This window comes from Marmota monax, unplaced genomic scaffold (assembly GCF_021218885.2).
Source record: "Marmota monax isolate L192 unplaced genomic scaffold, Marmota_monax_Labrador192_F-V1.1 WCK01_AAM20220418_F8-fsc00205, whole genome shotgun sequence".
NCBI lineage: Eukaryota > Metazoa > Chordata > Mammalia > Rodentia > Sciuridae > Marmota > Marmota monax.
Window position 1 is genome coordinate 2258929 of NW_026692417.1, and position 18012 is coordinate 2276940.

General features: G+C 40.0%; 1 protein-coding gene and 1 non-coding gene across 4 annotated transcripts in view; both read left to right on the top strand.

The window, feature by feature from the left end:
• Nucleotides 1–10447: 10447 nt before the first annotated feature.
• The window catches only part of Gpatch8 (G-patch domain containing 8), a 95685-nt gene continuing 88120 nt past the window's right edge, over nt 10448–18012 (top strand). For 2 of the 3 annotated variants that reach the window (XM_046442787.2, XM_046442786.2), the window contains exon 1: nt 10496–10554. Coding sequence is in view for 1 of the 3 variants with exons in the window: in XM_046442785.2 (XP_046298741.1) it covers nt 10510–10554 (45 nt within the window). In the remaining 2 variants the exon portion in view is untranslated. Of the gene's footprint in view, nt 10555–18012 lie in introns of all 3 variants that reach the window. The other variant, XM_046442785.2, reaches the window with a different exon arrangement.
• LOC124091720 (U6 spliceosomal RNA) lies at nt 16829–16934 on the top strand. The gene has a single exon (XR_006851414.1). It is a non-coding gene; the product is annotated as a U6 spliceosomal RNA (small nuclear RNA).

An 18012-nucleotide genomic window follows, 5' to 3' on the forward strand; every position in this document is an offset into this window, starting at 1 on the left:
TCTTTCTTTTGTCTTTTGAGAGAGAGAGAGAGAGAATTTTTTAATATTTATTTTTTAGTTTTCGGTGGACACAACATCTTTATTTTATTTTTATGTGGTGCTGAGGATTGAACCCAGCTTCCCACGAATGCCAGGCGAGCACGCTACCGCTTGAGCCACATCCCCAGCCCAGCCATTATATTTTCAAAATCTTGAGTTTGTCACATCCTGTTGTTCTTTCCATCTAGAACGCTGATTAAACTATTTCACTTCTTTTCAATGTATCTTCCACATCTCTCAAACTTTCTTCTTTTTTTTTAAAGTATCTTTTTTTCAGTTGTAGATGGACACAATACCTTTATTTTATTTATTTTTCCGTGGTGCTAAGGATTGAGCAGAGCCTCACATGTGCTAGGCAAGCACTTTACCACTCAGGTATAACCCAGCCCCCTTCCTCCTCCCACCCCTTTTATTCTGCATTCTGTGTAATTTTTTCTATTCTACTTTCCAATGTTTTTCTATGGTCCCACTTTCTTTTAGGTTTTGGCCTGGAAATTCATCTCTCTCTCTCTCTCTCTCTCTTTTTTTTTTTTTTGGTGCTGGGGATTGAACCCACGGCCTTGTGCATGTGAGGCAAGCACGCTACCTACTAAGTTATCCCCCCAGTCCCCTCATCTCTCTTATCATATATCTGTGATATTGTTAGGGAGGACTTTGTTTTGTTTTGTAAAAAAAAAAAAAATCCCTTATCTAGCATTTGAATTTGTTTTCAGTGGGAAAGTTAGTGAATAACTTATCATTACTGGAAGCGGAAGTCCTTCCATCCTCCTCATTCTGTTTGATGTGTTCCTTCTTCCTTGTGATCCAAGTTGGGGCCACTCTCCAAAGACTGCCTGGAGGATTATCTCTAATCCTACTATATTCCCACCAGCCCTTCGCTGTTGAGCTTTCCTGCCTGAGAACCAGAACTGATTCTCCTATGAGTGGCAGCATCTTGGGACTTCTCTTGCATGGTTTAGGTGGGTATTGATTCATGTCTTCTATAGCAGATGATCATCTCAGAAAATGCAGGAATACTTTATCAGTCGCTTAAAAACCTATCAAATCAGAGGGTGTTGTGGGGACAGGGGAGATTAAGTTTTTGGTATCTAACCAGACATTTGATGATGCAGGATAAGACCCCTCTTCTTCCACACCACTGTACTAAACCCCTGTTGGCTCCCCCAGGACCTCCTACCCAGAGCTGGAGGCTGCCAGGAGAGGGAGTTAGGATTTATTCACCCCATGTCAGAGATCTATCTCTGGGGCCAAGGAGGAGGCTGAAGGCAACTACATTGCCTCCGTACGACAGTAGGTGGCAGCACATGCATTACTATGGCAGCCCTGGGACCTGTTTGCACACCTAACTTGAAAGACATGAAAGAATATGAATGCTCCAACTTGGAGCCTCTTTCAGCCCCCAAGATTCCAAACAGGATTCCTCTTCAACCCTCTCCCTCTCATATGCTAAGACCTCACCTACCAAATTAATTTCCGGTCCAGTGTTGTCTAAATCTCCTGAATTGCTGAGAGACAAGTGTGGGCCACTCTGTCTGGCTGATTAGAATTTTAAATTTAAGTAATAAATTAAAAGAATTTTATGAAAATCCAGAAGTCTGAACTAGGGTTTTAGCTCAGTGGTAGAGCACTTGGCTAGCATGTGTGAAGCACTGGGTTCCATCCTCAGCACCACATAAAAATAAATAAATAAGGGTATCATGTACATCTACAAATATATATATTTAAAATCTAGGCGTTCACCTATGTAAAACAAGCATGGTAAAATATTAAACAAGACTGAAACCCCAGAAACTATAATAGACTATGTAAAAGTTAAAATATTTTTTAGATGGAAAAATAGAACATAAACACTGTCATTTGAAAAACAGTAGATTTATAAAAAGAAATTTAATATTGATGGCAAACCATGGGTTTACAGCTGTACTATACAAAATGATATTACAAATTGACAAGAAAAAGACAAAACCACCCCATAGAAAAATAGCAATGTTGGGGCTGGGGTTGTGGCTCAGTGGTAGAGTATTTGCCTAGCATGTGTGAGGCCCTGGGTTCGATTCTCAGCACCACATATAAATACATTTAAAAAAAAGAATAAAGATACATTGAAAAATAGCAATGTCATGAATAAGTAATTCATGGGAGAATTATTTTTATTTTATTTATTTATTTATTTTTTAAAAAAAAACATGCATAGATCTTTTTTTTTAATATTTATTTATTTTTTTAGTTTTTCGGCAGACACAACATCTTTGTATGTGGTGCTGAGGATGGAACCCGGGCCGCACTCATGCCTGGCGAGCGTGCTACCACTTGAGCCACATCCCCAGCCCCTGGAAGCCATTTTTCATTCCTTTTCATCCTTTCTCTCATTCCCAACATCTAATCCATTATCTTCCTGCCAAGTCATCTTCAAAATATACATTATTTATTATACGTAGGGGATACAGCTCAGTGACAGAGTGCTTGGCTAGCACACACTCCCCAGGACTGAAAATAAAACAAAAACCAAAAATGTTGCTTTCTATTTCTATTGCCACCACATTAGTCCAAGGCATCACTGTGTATCATCTCATTACTGCTTTTCTTGTATGATCTTCCCTTATTTCCATTTTTTTTTTTGCTGTAGCTTTATTGAGGTAAAATTGAAGTACAACAAAATGCACATATTTGAAGTATGCAATTTGATCTGTTTTGACATATATGTAACCAATGCAATCAATATAAAAAGCATTTCCATTACTTTTTTAAAATTTGAAATCATGCAGACTGCGTTTCCTGCATGTTTTATTACATTAGAAATCAATTACCTTAAGCTAAATAGAAACCCACCCCCACATGTCAACTATTTCAAAATTAAATGGCACACTTACAAGTATCTCAGAAGAAAGCACAAGAAAAGTAAATAAAAAGTGCTTTGAACTGAGTAATAAAAGCTTCTGTAGGATGAAACAGTACTCAGATGAACATTTATGACTTAAAGTACTTGTATCAGAAAGAAGCTAGAATAACAATCAAATTATTTTCAAGTTATATAGTAGGAAGAAAAAATAAGAGCAGGGACAGAAATATATGAAATAGAGAAGAACTAATACAGCTAAAATTTGATAAAAAATAAACAAGTCTAATCAAGAAAAAAGCAAGAATATGAAAATTAATATCAGTGGAAAGGGAGCTATCAAAATAACCCTACAGATGCTAAAAATATATTAAGGTAATATTACAATTTTATGCCAACATATGTGATAGCTTACATAACATGGCCTTGATCCCTCATAATCCTTACTGGACACAGAGGTATTAATGGAGCTCTTGAAATATAAATAGGATCACACTGCTTCTTTTCTCTAAATCTGTCAAAAATGTCCCTCAGGCATAGAGTATGCTCCAACTCTTTACAGGAACTTCAATATGGTCCCAGGTGGGCTGGTGGTATTTGGCTGTCATTCTAGTGACTGGGGAGATAGAGACAGGAGGATCAAAAGTTCAAGGTCAGCCTTAGCTACTTAGTGAGGCCTTAAGTAACTTAGCAAGCCTGTCTCAAAATAATTATAAAAGTGTGGGGGAGAGATGTTGGGGATATGGCTCAGTGGAAGAGTACCTCAGGGTTCAATCCCCAGCAGTTGGGGGATCTGCTTCCCCCACTTCTTTCAGTGCCTCTAACCAGGACTGGCACCTAGTAAATGATGAAAATGTGGGCCCTTTGTTTAAAAAAATAATTAAGAATTTCCAGGGGCTGGGGTCGTGGCTCATGGTAGAGCACTTGCTTCTCATGCATGAGACCCTGGGTTCGATCCTCAGGACCACATAAAAATAAATAAATAAAAATAAAGATTAAAAAAATAATAATTTCCAGGAAGCAACAGCAGAGTATTAAACCAAGCAAGAGATCCTTCGGAGTATGGGACCATTCTGAGTATAGAGCCCTGAGTGACCATCCCTGCCTCTGTCTCTGGCGGTGCCTAAGCCTGGAATACTCTGCCCCAGTTTATAACTCCCAGTTCTCAGCTCAAATGTCACCTCCTCCTGAGGTCTCACCTGACTTGCTGAATTTAAAGTAGCCCCATCCAGTTCTTTTCTCTTACATCATCCAGTGTTATTATTTTTTCTTAAACACTTATCTGCCTGAAATGATCTTGTTTTTTCTTTGTGTTCTGTCTGTTTCCTCACCGGCTCCCCAGGCTAGAACATGAACTAGATGAGAACAGGGACTTTCTCTGTTAAGCTCAGTGCCTCTAGCACCCAGGATGGGCAGATTCAGACTAGGCACATGGTGTATATTTAATGAATAAGGGAATGGATATGATAAAGAATGCCCTCCAAGAAGCAAGTCTAGCATCCTGGCCCTCTATTGCAGGGTGGTGGTGGGGCTGTGTAGCAGCAGTGCTTTCTTTCTTTTGAAAATGCTCCTCTCCTCTACTGCTTTAATTCCATCCCTTTTCACACAGTTATGTTCCTGTTACTGGAGATGAAATTGATGACTACAATGAAGTCCTAGACCAGAGGTTCTGATAGAGTAGATTCAGAGACAGGTGCTGTGGTGCACACCGGTAATCCCAGCAGCTTGGGAGGCCGAGGCAAGGGAATTGTGGGTTCTAAGCTAGTCTCAGCAATTTAGCAAGGCTCTAAGCAACTTAGCAAGACCCTGTCTCTAATTAATTAAAATATTAAAAAAAAGGGCTCAGTGGTTAGGTGCCCCTGGCTTCAATCTCTGGTTTAAAAAAAAAAAAAAATCAGGTCAGGTAATGGCCCCAAACACCAAACAGAAAAAGTTCATGGTGAAAATCAGGAGAGGAACCTTAATCAATATGGCTATATTGGCAAGGCAAAGTGAGATCAAGCATCTCAGCCCTGTGTTTGGAGTGTTGACATGAGCTGCAGGCTTAAAATGAGGAAGAATTAGGGCAGGGGATAAGAAGTATGCATAATTAAGCCATCTTGGTCAAACTGTGGTCTGGTTGATCATTATCTCAGTTCTGGTTCTGCCAGATGGCTCCAGAAAAGTCTTTATCAGTGGAGGGGGCAATCTTCATTTGATGCTCAGGATGTTTATCTATCAGACCTGTGATCCTGGAAAGAGGAAATCCGGTTCTCATGAGTCACTTGCTCCTTGTTTGGGTCCCGGGACAGTCTCATCATGTGTTATGCTCCTGCAAGGCTGCGCTGTTCCAAGAAGGTGTAGGGTAGTGACTGCAGACTTCCATGTATCATCCAGGGATCTGAAACAGGATGCTGTAAATGTTCCTACAAATCTTGTCTCAATCTTGAAGGGGAATGAAATAGATTAAATAAATTTAGGCTTCATAAGACATGCATTATATACATATATACATCTATCAAGCTGTCTCTCTCTCTGTACTGGAGATTGATCCCAGGGCCTTGTGCATGGTAGATGAGCACTGTACAACCAAGCTGCATCCTTACCAACTTTTAGATGAATATATCTTAAATAATTAATATGCCTATCTATATAACTGAGCAGGTCACAAATATAAGGTAATAAAGGAGACAGATACAAAATGAAGAAAGAGCTGACAAGATTTATCCTACTTTTAGTTATCCATTGGGCATCTTGCAAGTATAGCAAAGACAGTCTCTCTAACTTCCTTTATTATTATAAACAGACCATATTTGAACAAATTACTTGACCTCTCTGAGCTTTGCCTCTCTATCTGCCCAATGAGGATAATTATGCTATCACCTCTTTGCATCATTTTGGGACAAAAATGCTGTAATATCTATAAACTATGTTATTAGTTTAAGAGAGGCAGTGGTGAAAGTTGGGTGCAGTGACATGTGTCCCAGCTACTCAGGAGGCTGAGACAGGAGAATCACTTGAGCCCAGGAATTTGAGGCAAGCCTGGGCAAAATAACAAGACTTTGTCTCAAAAGAAAAGAAAATACCAGGTGCATTAGCAAATGCCTGTAGTCCCAGTGACTCAGAAGGCAAGCATGAGGATCACAAGTTTGAGGCCAGCCTCAACAACTTAGCAAGATCCTCAGCAACTTAGCAAGATTCCATCGCAAAAAATAAAAAGGACTGGGATGTAGCTCAGTGGTAGAGCAACCCTGGGTTCAATCCCCAGTATCAAGGGGGAAGGAAAGGAAGGAGGAAGAGAGAATCAGTGGTAAAATGAGAAGGACACAGGGTTCTGGTTCTAGCTCTTCACTGACTACTGTGTGACCCTGGTCAAGTGATTCTACCTGTTGGAGCCTCTACATCATTGTCCACAAAATGGTTGTGGTGATTAAATGTGGTGGTGCAGGCCTGTAATCTTAGTGACTCAGGAGGCTGAGGCAGGAGGTTCACAAATTCAAGGCCAGTCTGGGCAACTTACTGAGAGAGATGCCTGTCTCAAACTAAAAAATAAAAAGGTTGGGGATCTAACTCAATGGTAAAGTGCCCCTTGGTTCCAATTGGCAGTCAGACACACACACACACATACACACACTCACACACACACGCTTTCCCTTGGCAAATATGGTACCATTTAAACATCAAAATGAGTAACGATTACATTGGTTTATAAAACTGAAGCAGAAGCAGCAGTAGCAGCAGCAGCAGTCACAAAACTATAGTGATATCCTAAAAGGGTGAAGAAGAGAGGAGAAAACTCTTCTTTATAAAATTCCTGTTGTAAATGTAAGAGAAATGATAGAATTAGAGATGATAGAATTTTGTAACTATTGTTTGTAATAAAGGATTCAGGCAAAGGTCATATGTGGATGATAAAACCATTGAGTGAAAGGTAGTTGAAAAATAAGCTGGGCATGGTGGTGCACACCTTAATTCCAGCTGCTCGGGAGGCTGAGACAGGAGGACTGCACATTCAAAGCCAGCCTCAGCAAAAGCCAGGCACTAAGTAGCTCAGTGAGACCTTGTCTCTAAATAAAATACAAAATAGGACTGGGGATGTGGCTCAGTGCTGAGCCCCTGAGTTCAATCCCCGTTAACGGAAAAAAAAGAAAAAAGAAAAAAAAAAGATATTTACATGGTTTCAAAGTATTATCCTTTACAATGTAGCAATTGAACTGAAAACCCTTTAGACAAGAAATGAAACTCAACATTATCAAGATGGGGATAAATTGATACTATGTACCTCCTGAGAAAAAGATACAACATCAGCTATTGAGTTTTAGTTTAGTTTAGTTTTGTTTTTTTGTTTTTTGGACTTGACCACTGAGTCCCATCCCAAGGCCATTTTTGTATTTTATTTAGAGACAGGGTTTCACTGAGTTGCTAAGTACCTGGATTTTGCTGAGGCTGGCTTTGAATTCACGATCCTCCTGCCTCAGCCTCCTGAGCCATTGCTATTACAGGTGTGCACCATTGCATCTGGCCTGAATACTTTTTTTTTTTCTGACATTTCATGCTCTTTGATGTGTTCCCTGTTCTCTGATGCCATCTTTTTTTTTTTTGGGGGGGGGGTAGGAGGCAGTGCTGGGGATTGAACCCAGGGCCTTGTGCATTCGAGCCAAGCACTCTACCAACTGAAACTATATCCCCAGCTCTCTGATGCCATCTTTTGTCTCCATGGTTATTGTAATTCTTTTTATGATTTCTTCATCTCTTTTCATTATTTTCTGTGTGTGTGTGGTCTCTTTCCTAGTACAGGTTCCCTTCAGATGTCTGGTAATTCTGATTTTATACATAAGAGGGAGGGACTAAAAAGCAGCTGAGTGGAGGGGCTGGGGATGTGGCTCAAGCAGTAACGCACTCACCTAGCATACACAAGACGCTAGGTTCGATCCTCAGCACCACATAAAAATAAAATAAAGATGTGTCCACTAAAAAATAAATATTAAAAAAATTAAAAAAAAGATATTGTGTCCACAGAAAACTGAAAAATAAATATTAAAAAAAATTCTCTCTCTCCTAAAAAAAAAAAAGCTGAGTGGAAGCTCTGTATGAATGGGGATTCCTGAAAGATGCACTTCTCTGCAGGGTACTTGAGCACGAACCTGATCTTCATGTTGGGGAGGACTACTCCCACCGTCTATTGTGGATACATGAAGATCTTTCTTCCCTAAAACAATTTCCTAGAGAAGGTTCCTATGATCTCTTAGCTGGGAGAAATTCTGACTCTGACCAGACTGTTGGCCTTTGCCAAATCCTCCCATTTCAGCAGCTGTTTCCTCTTTAGTTGTGCCAGGTATGCTAAGATCCAGAGCCTACCTGGTTCAGTCTTTCCATGAGAAAACTCTCCAGCTGCTACCTAGATGGTAAAAGGGATTTAGAGTCTAACTGCTCCCCAGCCTGCCTTGGAACCAACCCTCTGCTTTCACCCCCATCCAGACCCTCACCATCAGTGGGTACCAGGTGCTTCCAATAACTAGGCTTTGTTCATACTCCTCAGTGTTAATCAACTTTCCTGGCATCCTGCACTCCATCACTTAGTTTTCTCCACTCTACTAAAGCCATTTACTTACCTATGTTCTACAGTTTCCAAAATATTATTGACAAATCTTGTCTGATATTGATCCTTCTCCAGGGCTCTTTGTCCGTGAGAGTTTATGCTGTTTTCATTCATTTGTTATTTTAGTGGGGTGTGGAGAGAGGAGGTAAATGTGTGGTGTGTATACATGTGATTCAACCTCATCAATTACCCTAAAGTCTCTTTACACCATTTATTTTCCTTGCTTCCCCTTAGACAGGGAATTTACACTGTATTCTGCAAGGGCTGGAAGTTGTGTGTGGGCTGAGGGTAACAAAAGGGTGAAGGATATACACTCTTCCTCTGAAAAATTACATTCCACTTGACTCTTTCAGGGTAGAGTAGGGGCCATTTTTCTTTTTCTTTCCTTTTCTTTCTGGATTCACATGCTGAATCCGGAGCCTTGTGCATGTGACCCAAGCACTCTATCAACTGAGCTGTATCCCCAGCTCGCCATTTTTCCATTGTGTTATTTCTGACAACTATTCTTTTCAAAATCAGGGAAGTCCTGCTACGGATGCTGGAGGACTGGGTGAGGTCCTCAGAAAGGGCATAGGATGGAAAAACTTTTTTTTTTTTTTTTTTTAATACTGGGGATTGAACTCAGGGATACTTGAACACTGAGCCACACGGAGCCACATCCTCATCCCTTTTTTTTTTTTTTTTTTGTATTTTATGTAGAAACAGGGTCTAACTGAGTTGTTTAGTGCCTCACCATTGCTGAGGCAGGCTTTGAACTCGCAATCCTCCTACCTCAGCTTCCCGAGCCACTGGGATTACAGGCATGTGCCACCATGCCCGGCTGAAAAACTGATTCTTAACCCACAGAAAATCAACACTGGGCAGGCACAGTAGAGATTAATTACTAAATTCGATTTTCACAGTTTATAAAAAGCTTGCATGGCAGAGCAGGGCGACATATCCCTAATCCCAGTGATTTCCGAGGCTGAGGTAGGAGGATCACAAGTTGGAGACCCGCCTCAGCAATTTAACAAGAGGCAACTGTCTCAAAAAAAAAAAAAAAAAAAAAGGGCTGGGGACGTAGCTCAGTGGTAAAACACCCCTGGGTTCAATCCCCAGTACTCCCGCCAGGCTCTGGATTCAATCCCCAGCGCACACAAAGTAAACTGAAACCCAGAGAGCTTTAATTGATTTGGATCAACTTCAGTCCCTTGAGAAATACTTCTCTCTAAGGATTTCTGGAAAATGTCAAGCTCTTTGCAGCCTTGGGCTGTCAAGTCTAGTGTTCCCTCTGCCCCAAGGCTGCGAGCCCCTTGCTGTGCCTTAGGACCAAGGTCGTTTTAAGGTGGTCCTTCTCACTACTGCACCCAGTTACTTTTGACCGTCGTTAATGTTCAGTTATGCAATTATTTTACTAGTTACTTGACTTCTCTCGCTGGAATGTAAGCCCTATGAGAGAAGGGACTCTTCCTCTTTCGTCTTCAGGGTGAAAAAAGATTGGAAACTAAATAGGCCAATTACCGCGATTTGTTCATTACACATTGTCTACATGTATCGAACTGTAAGTACCCTATAATAAGTACGAGTATTATGTCAGTTAAAAAAAATACACTTAAAAAGAAACTGGTTCTAAAGTCTGCATTTCCAGTCATACATGATGCTGCCATTTGGTGAATAAAGGAAGACAGACTTCTGCGTACATAGAAAAACAACGATGAGAAAAGACAACTCGAGAAAGAGCAAAAGCAAAACATCCAAACTGAGCCGCACCTTGCCTTTCTGACCTTTCCCTCCGGAAGTGCTTCCGTCTTTCGGGCGCGAGGGCGCAAGCGCGGCCCCAGAGTTGCTCTGGGGGTTCGCGGAGCGGGGACTTGAAGGAAGGTTCCGCCTCCGGGGCTGGGAGACGCGTGCGCTGACGCAGCTCTCGTCAGGACGCGCATTTTCGCTCGCTCACTCCCCAGGCTGCGCGCGCCCGGTGGGCGTGGGAGGAGGCGGGGAACGAGGGAGGGGGGCGGGCGTCGCGGGAGGGAAGGAGCGAACCGGAGAGCGTTGTCCTGAGAGGAGTGAAGGCGGCAAAATGGCGGATCGCTTCTCCCGCTTTAACGAGGACCGAGACTTTCAGGTAAACACGGGCCTCGCCGAGGATCCGGGGAAGCCTCTGGCGGATCCCGGAACCTCCTTAGCTCCTGTTTCCCGGCCCGCTTTCCTTGTGGGCTCTGGTCGGGCTGGCGAACCGCCTCACTCTTCTGCCTCGGATTTCTCAAGGGGCCTCTCAGCTTGAGCCGAGGCCGCATCTCCTCTTACTTCCATTCTCCTATCTTTTAAACCCAGGTTTGGCTTTGCGTTTCGGAACCCCAGCCGGGCGCTTTTGTGGGGGGCTGTGTTTTCGTCGGATGACGGTCCTGTGCAGGCGCTGGACAGGCTCCCAGGGGAAAAGAGGGTTGGATGGGGTTGGAAAGGCTTGGGGTGAGTGTTGCCGAGGCCAGGGCTTTCAACGCCTGCCAGGTTTTGCTCACACGGATCTTCTTGGGGTTATTCTCCGCTTTTTCTTTACTGCGATAAATACATCCTTCTATTGTCTTGATTTTCCTTTTCTCTTATCCAGGAAAAGGGTACTTTAGCTATTATCCGCTTTTTTTGTTAGTCAAACATGGACATTTCTCCGGGTATTGATGCTGATGTTGTTATTAGGCCGTTATTTGGGCTTGGAAAACAATAAGTTATAGGAATGTGGACCGCTGTAAGCTTAACTGCAAATCCTACCTCCAAAGGAGATTTGTAAGAAGCATAATGATAATGGCTTTTCCAAGTGTGTGATAACAAGTGCCAAAAGCTTGATTTTGACCCCCCCCAGACGTTGGTATGGAAAAATACCCTTGTGATGGCAAGTTTTATTGGGCGGTGGGGGAGCTTGAATAGAAAGCTCGTCTTTTGGCTGTTTAAAATACATAGCTGCTGGGCATTGTTACTGCAGAAATATCAGAGACTGAAAGATTTTGTAGAAATTGGCTATTTCTAGGTAAAATACGTCCTCAGAGTCCCAAAGAAACCACTGCATTACTACCGCATATCCTGGCAATAGCAATTTGGGTCAGGGGATGAACCTCAGAACTCAAGTTTTTAATCCCGCTGCAGATCTTCCTCAAAGCAACACGGGGATACTCTAAATGTGTTTCAGAGAGCAGTTTGAAGGTTTGGAATTCCTTGAGATGATTGGGTTGGTAAATAAACAGGTAAAGCAGCTTAACAGTTTAAAACCAACGCTGTTGACAGTGTAGTATATAGAGGGCCATGAGAAGTTTTGCAGCATTAAGGGATCTGGGGGTGTTGAAAAGCCTTGTGTCTGCTGTATAGCTGCAGCACAATACAGAACCTCAGGATATTGTAAGAATATCACGGAGGTCCACTGAAGTTTGAAGCAGTTTGTACTAGCCATTTGACCCCTGAGAAAGACTTTTTAAAAAAATGTATTTTTTAGTTGTAATTGGACACAGTACCTTTATTTATTTACTTTTATGTGGTGCTGAGGATGCAACCCAGGGCCTTGCACATTCTAGGAGAGCGCTCTAGGGCTGAGCCACAACCCCAGCCCCAGAAATACTTTTTTTTTTTTTTTTTAAAGCACGCACCAGAAAACATGATTGGGCTGCAATGTGTGAAACCTTTTTTGGTAATTTCTAAGGAGACATATTGATAATGAAAACTTTCAAATGCCTTTTAGAAAAAAAAATTCCAGGACTGGGGACATAGCTCAGTTGGTAGAGTGCTTGCTTTGCATGCACAAGGCCCTGGGTTCAATCCCCAGCACCAAAAAAAAAAAAAAAAAAGAGAATTCCTAATAAAATTGAAAACATAATATGGACAGTTTTAAGTTTTGAGGAAAAATGGCTGTCAAACACAGAATTTCAGCTGGCTTATCAAACAGGGTTTGCAGGACCTTGAATGAAGATTTTGAAACTGTAGAAAGCAGGATGTGAATGCTGTTATACACACACACACACACACACACACACCAAAAAAAATTGAGGTTATACTGTACCTTTTCAATATCCAGTTTCTGAGATGAATCTCTTCTGAGGGGGTTACTGTAGGACCTGATTTTAGTTGTTTAGTGGTCATTTGAAGATATATATGATTTAATTTTCTGCTTTTATGTTGAAATAACCCACTCTTGCTGTGTTGGGTCATCCAGGAAAATTTTGTTTTTTAAAATTCGTATGTTCCAGCATTTGGGGTAAATAAGAGTATTGGGAATGGAAACCTTTTAGACAATTATAAGATGTTAAAAACTTTTATGACCGCCCCCCTCCTCCTTTTGGTGGTGATTGGTAGCTAACCCAGGGAGGGCTTTGCACATGCTAAGCATGAGTTACATTCCCTGCCTGTTTTATAAGTATTATGCTAACATTTCTATAAAGCATTCATTTAAAAATACTTAGAGGCTGGGGGGTGTAGCTCAGTGGTAGAACACTGCATGAGAGTGAGGTAGTGATGTGAAAACAGTGTGGTATTTTTTTTTTGGATGGTTTACTAAAGGGAAATATATAGATTGACTTTTATTAATGATGTCCTTTGATTTAAAGTTATTGGAGAGAAATGAAATGTAATAGAATGCTCCTGCAAATAATGTATCTGTAACATTTTTCAAGTTCAGATTATTCAAGATTAAAAGTGGCCTCTTTTTAAGGTTTAAGTGATAAATGAGGTTAAACCACTGGCTACACTTGAAAACAAACCCATGGTAGGTTTCCAAACACAGTGAATAGGTCTTGTTGCTTTAAGCAGATCTCATAGCATTGGAAATTTCTCTGTTCATCTTCTCTGGTAAGTTCCAAATGATTCTCTCTCTCTCTCTCTCTCTTTTTCCTTTAATTTGGAAATATAATTTGAGATTTTAGAATTTCACTCTTTACCAATTTACTTTGAAGTGCAAATTTTAGAGCGTTTGAATGTTATCTCTAAAATAGTTGGGCTTATTATTAGACTTTTGTGAACATCTAAAGTTTCAATTTTTCTTTCTTTCTTTTTTTTTTTTTTTTTTTTGGTGCTGAGGTCACACACAAGACCTCAGGGGTACTAGGCAAGGGCTGTACCACTGAGCTACACCTCAGCCCAAAGGTATTTTGTCTAATATAGTGAGAGGCTTAACTTGTATGCCATTTGAAGCATTTATGAATATAGGCAGTAATTGTTACCAGTGATATACATTTTTTAAATTTGGTAACTATTGTAATAATACAGAGGTGCCTGGTGTGGTGCATGTTTGTAATCTCAGTGACTTGAGAGGCTGAGACAGGAGGATCAAAGCCAGTCTCAGCAACTTGGAGAGGTCCTAAACAACTTAGTGAAACCCTATCACAAAGTGAAAAGGGTTGGGGATATAGGTAGCTCCTTAAGTTCTTAAGTTCTTATCACTGTCAAGAAGCCTCCCTAGATGGGTATTGGGGAATACCCCAAAACAAAACAAACCCCAGATACTTTTCTATGAGGCTTATGTGTGTTGTCATACTCTTCACAATAACCCTACAATGTAGTATTACTTCTATTTTCAGGTGAAATAGCTGAGGCACAGAAAGTTAAGGAAACAGATGTGTATAATACATCCATTAAATGGCAAAACCTGGATTCAGAATGACTTTTTGACTCCTGTGCTCAAATTATCTCTGCTGGCAATTACATATTTTATATAGCTGTACATGAGTCATCAAATGTGGAGGATAAACTTATAGGTCACAAAGTATAAGTGAGCTTTTAGAAAGGTGATACAATTACAGTTTTTACTCTGTTCTGTTTTGTCCAGATCTGTTTCTTTTTGATCTGCCAGAGGCTTTTAGGGAGGCTTCTTGACAGTGATAAGTTACACCGTGTCAAGGATATATTGTTAACTATTTTAGTTTAGTTTTGTCTAGGTTATCCCCTTGCTAGGAATCAAGCCTCAGGGCCTTGTCCATAGTAGGCAGGTGCTCTACCATTGAGCTATACTTCCAGCCCCTTGACTAACTTTTTAAAAGTTGATTTGATATATTTATTTATTCATTTATATATTTTTGTGGTGCTGGGATCAGACCCAGGGCCTCATGCCTACTAGGCAAGTTTTCTACCACTGAGCCACACTGTATCCTCCCCTAGGACACAACACCCTCACTTCATTTATCCACCCACCCACCTATCTATCTATCTATCTATCTATCTATTTTTATGTGGCACTGAGGATCAAACCCAGTGCCTTGGTCTGGGGTTGTAGCGCAGTAGTAGAGTGCTGGCTTAGTATGTTCGAGGCCCTGGGTTCGATCCTCAGCACCACATAAAAATAAAATAAATAAAATAAAAGTGTTGTGTTCCAACTACAACTAAGAAATAAAATATTTAACAACAACAACAATATCAACAAAAACAAAAAAACAGTGCCTCACATGTGCTGGGCAAGCACTCTACCACTGAGCCACAAACCCAGCCCCCCCCCCTTAGTTTTTTATTTATTTATTAGTTGTAGTTGGAAACAATACCTTTATTTCACTTATTTATTCTTATGTGGTGCTGAGGATCGAACCCAGGGTCTCGCACGTGCGAGGCGAGCACTCTACCTCTGAGCCACAACCCCAGCCCCTCTCTTAGCTTTTTAAAGTGGTATTTTATCTTTGGAAATCTGTGTTATCTAGGCTGACTTTTTTTTTTTTATGTTTTTAAGAGTTTCAACTATTTCTTTAAGAATCTGACTTCAGTTTCTGAATGAGATGGGACTTCTACCTGTGTTTACCAAATAAGACATTTATTTACAGATCAAAGTGTTACACAAACTAATGGAAAATACATATTGTAATTTAAGATACAAATGTAGTCACCGTTTTGAATTTCAGATCCATTAAAGAAAGTTTTTTTTTAATTTTTTAGTTGTAGATGGACTCAATATCATTTATTTATAAAATTTATTTTTTGTAGTTGTACATAATACCTTATTTATTTATCTATCTATCTATCTATTTATTTATTTATGGTATTGAGGATTGAACACAGTGCCTCACACATGTGAAGCAAGTACTCTACCATTGAATTACAACCCTGGCCCCAAGAAAGTTTTGATCTACGTTGTTATATAGCTGTAAGATGCTATTAAGATACAGTGCTTTGGTAGAGCAATTGCCTACCATTTGCAAGGCCCTGGGTTGAATCTCCAGCACAGGTTGGGGGCTGGTGTGTGGTGTTTTATATTTTATTGTTTTTTATTGTGCAGCCATTAATGGTGATGCAGCTGAATGCTAGTGAAGAAATGTTCTTTAGTATGTTTACTTGCAGAGGACTATTAGTTGTTGTTCTTAGTCTTTTTAGATTTTTTTTTTTTTTTGTACTGGGGATTGAACGCAGGGGCACTCAACCACTGAGCCACATATGCAGCAGCCCTATTTTGTATTTTTTATTTAGAGACAGGGTTGCACTGAGTTGCTTAGTGCCTCGCTTTTGCTAAGGCTGGCTTTGAACTCTCAATCCTCCTGTCTCAGTCACTGATATTACAGGCTTGCATCACCACACCCAGCTTCTTTAGGGTTTTAATGACAGTAATTGATCAATGAGGCCAAGCATGGTGGCACACACCCGTAATCTCAGAGACTTGGAATGCTGCAGCAGGAGGATCACAAATTTGAGGTCAGCTTCAGCAATTTAGTAAGATCCTAAGCAATTTAGAGAGACCCTCTGTAAATAAAAGATAAAAGTACTGAGGTTGTACCCAGATTAAATCCCTCCTCCCAAAAAACAAGTAAAAGTTGCCCAAGAAATTTTTAGAATTCATATAAGTGATCATAATGTTAAATAGCAACAAGCAAGTTAATGTTTTATTTGTAGAATTCCTTCTTGTTTGTCTTTTTAAATTTTTAAGTGCTGGCAGTCAAACCCAGCCTTGTGCAAGCTAATACTGCTATACCTCCTGTCCCCTTATTATGTTTCATATGATTCTAGGATATGACCTTCAGATTTTTCTTAGTTGAAACATTAAATGAAGAGGTTCATACTTTTAAGATACTTAGGTCACAGAAGCCGATTAGTACATTGTGTGGTTCTATGGAATAGAATTGGCATTCTAAAGCAGGGATGCCAGAGATGACATATGGGCGAGTGTTTTAATCATTTCCTGTGTCTCTTTTCCTCATTTGGAAGAAATGCCACAAGCTATAAAAATCAGTATTAGCTTTGCTCAGGATACTGAAACTTAGACAAAATCATTTCTGTTTCCAATCCCATAGTATGATAGGTCGCAAGGATTGGAACCAATAAAATACCAGTTTCAAAATGCTGATGATAAATCGGTATGATTATTAATATATGCAAAATGATAATATTATTGGATAATATATTCAAGAGTGACCAAAGATCAACATAGGGAAGGTTCCCTGAGTGAAGAGGTGTTCGCTTTGGCAGCACATATACTAAAATTGGAATGATACAGAGAAGATTAGCATGGCCCTGCTCAAGGATGATGCATAAATTTGTGAAGCGTTTCATTAAAAAACTAGAGTGAATGGTATGTAGTTAAAAGTAGAAAACACTTGAACATGTGGGACATATCAATACCACAGAGACATAAGTTTTTTTTGTTTTTTTTTGTGGGGTGGTTATATTGGGGTTGTGAAGAACTGTGATTGTAGGCTTCTCGTGTACTTAGGCATGAGAGGCCATTAAGAAGCATATTTGTACAAATATACTGTTGATTAGTATCTCAGGGCTGTTCTTGTACAGTCAAAAATATAGAAAAACAGAAGTCCCTATTGTATTTTTTCAAGTACAGTTCTCATTAGAATACTCTGCAGAGGGATTCTTTTATCACATTTTCTTAGGTCTTAATGATATGTTATATAGTGAACATGAAAATATTTGACTTAAAAATATAAAAAACATATGTAATTAGCCATTGTGATTATGCTGCTTTATATCTGAGATACATTCTCAAGTGATTTCTTCTGGGTTTGCAAAAAAATTTTTGTATTTTTAATTTTTTGTCTGAGACCGAGTTTTGCTAAGTGGCCTAGGCCAGTCTTGTGATCTTCCTGCCTAAGCCTCCTGAGTTGCTGGGATTACAGGTCTATACCACCATGCCCATCATGAAAAAAATTATTATTTTTGGTGCCAGGAATTTACTCCAGGGCCTTGAGTTTGCTAAGCACATGCTCCATCATTGAGTTATACTCCCAGTCTCATGATAAAATTCTTTTTTTTTTTAACCATACAATTTATTTTTATTTTTTTTAGTCATACATGACAGCAGAGTGTATTTTGACATATAATACATACATGGAATCATAATGTCTATTCTATTCTGCTGCCCTTCCTATCCTCCCTACTGATAAAATTCTTTTAGGAGCTAAAAGGTATAGCTCATGATAAGAGCATGTGTGAGGCCCTGGGTTTGATCCCCAGCAATGCAAAGAAAGGGAAAAAAAAAAGTTTTCTGAAAGGAAGTAGCAGAAATTCATGAGATTTTGAATTATGGATCTGAAATTTATGTAGAGGTTTTGTCTTTGTTCTTATGACTTAATCAGTTTCTAATATTTTATTAATGAAAATGGGTTCTAGCTTGAGATATATATAT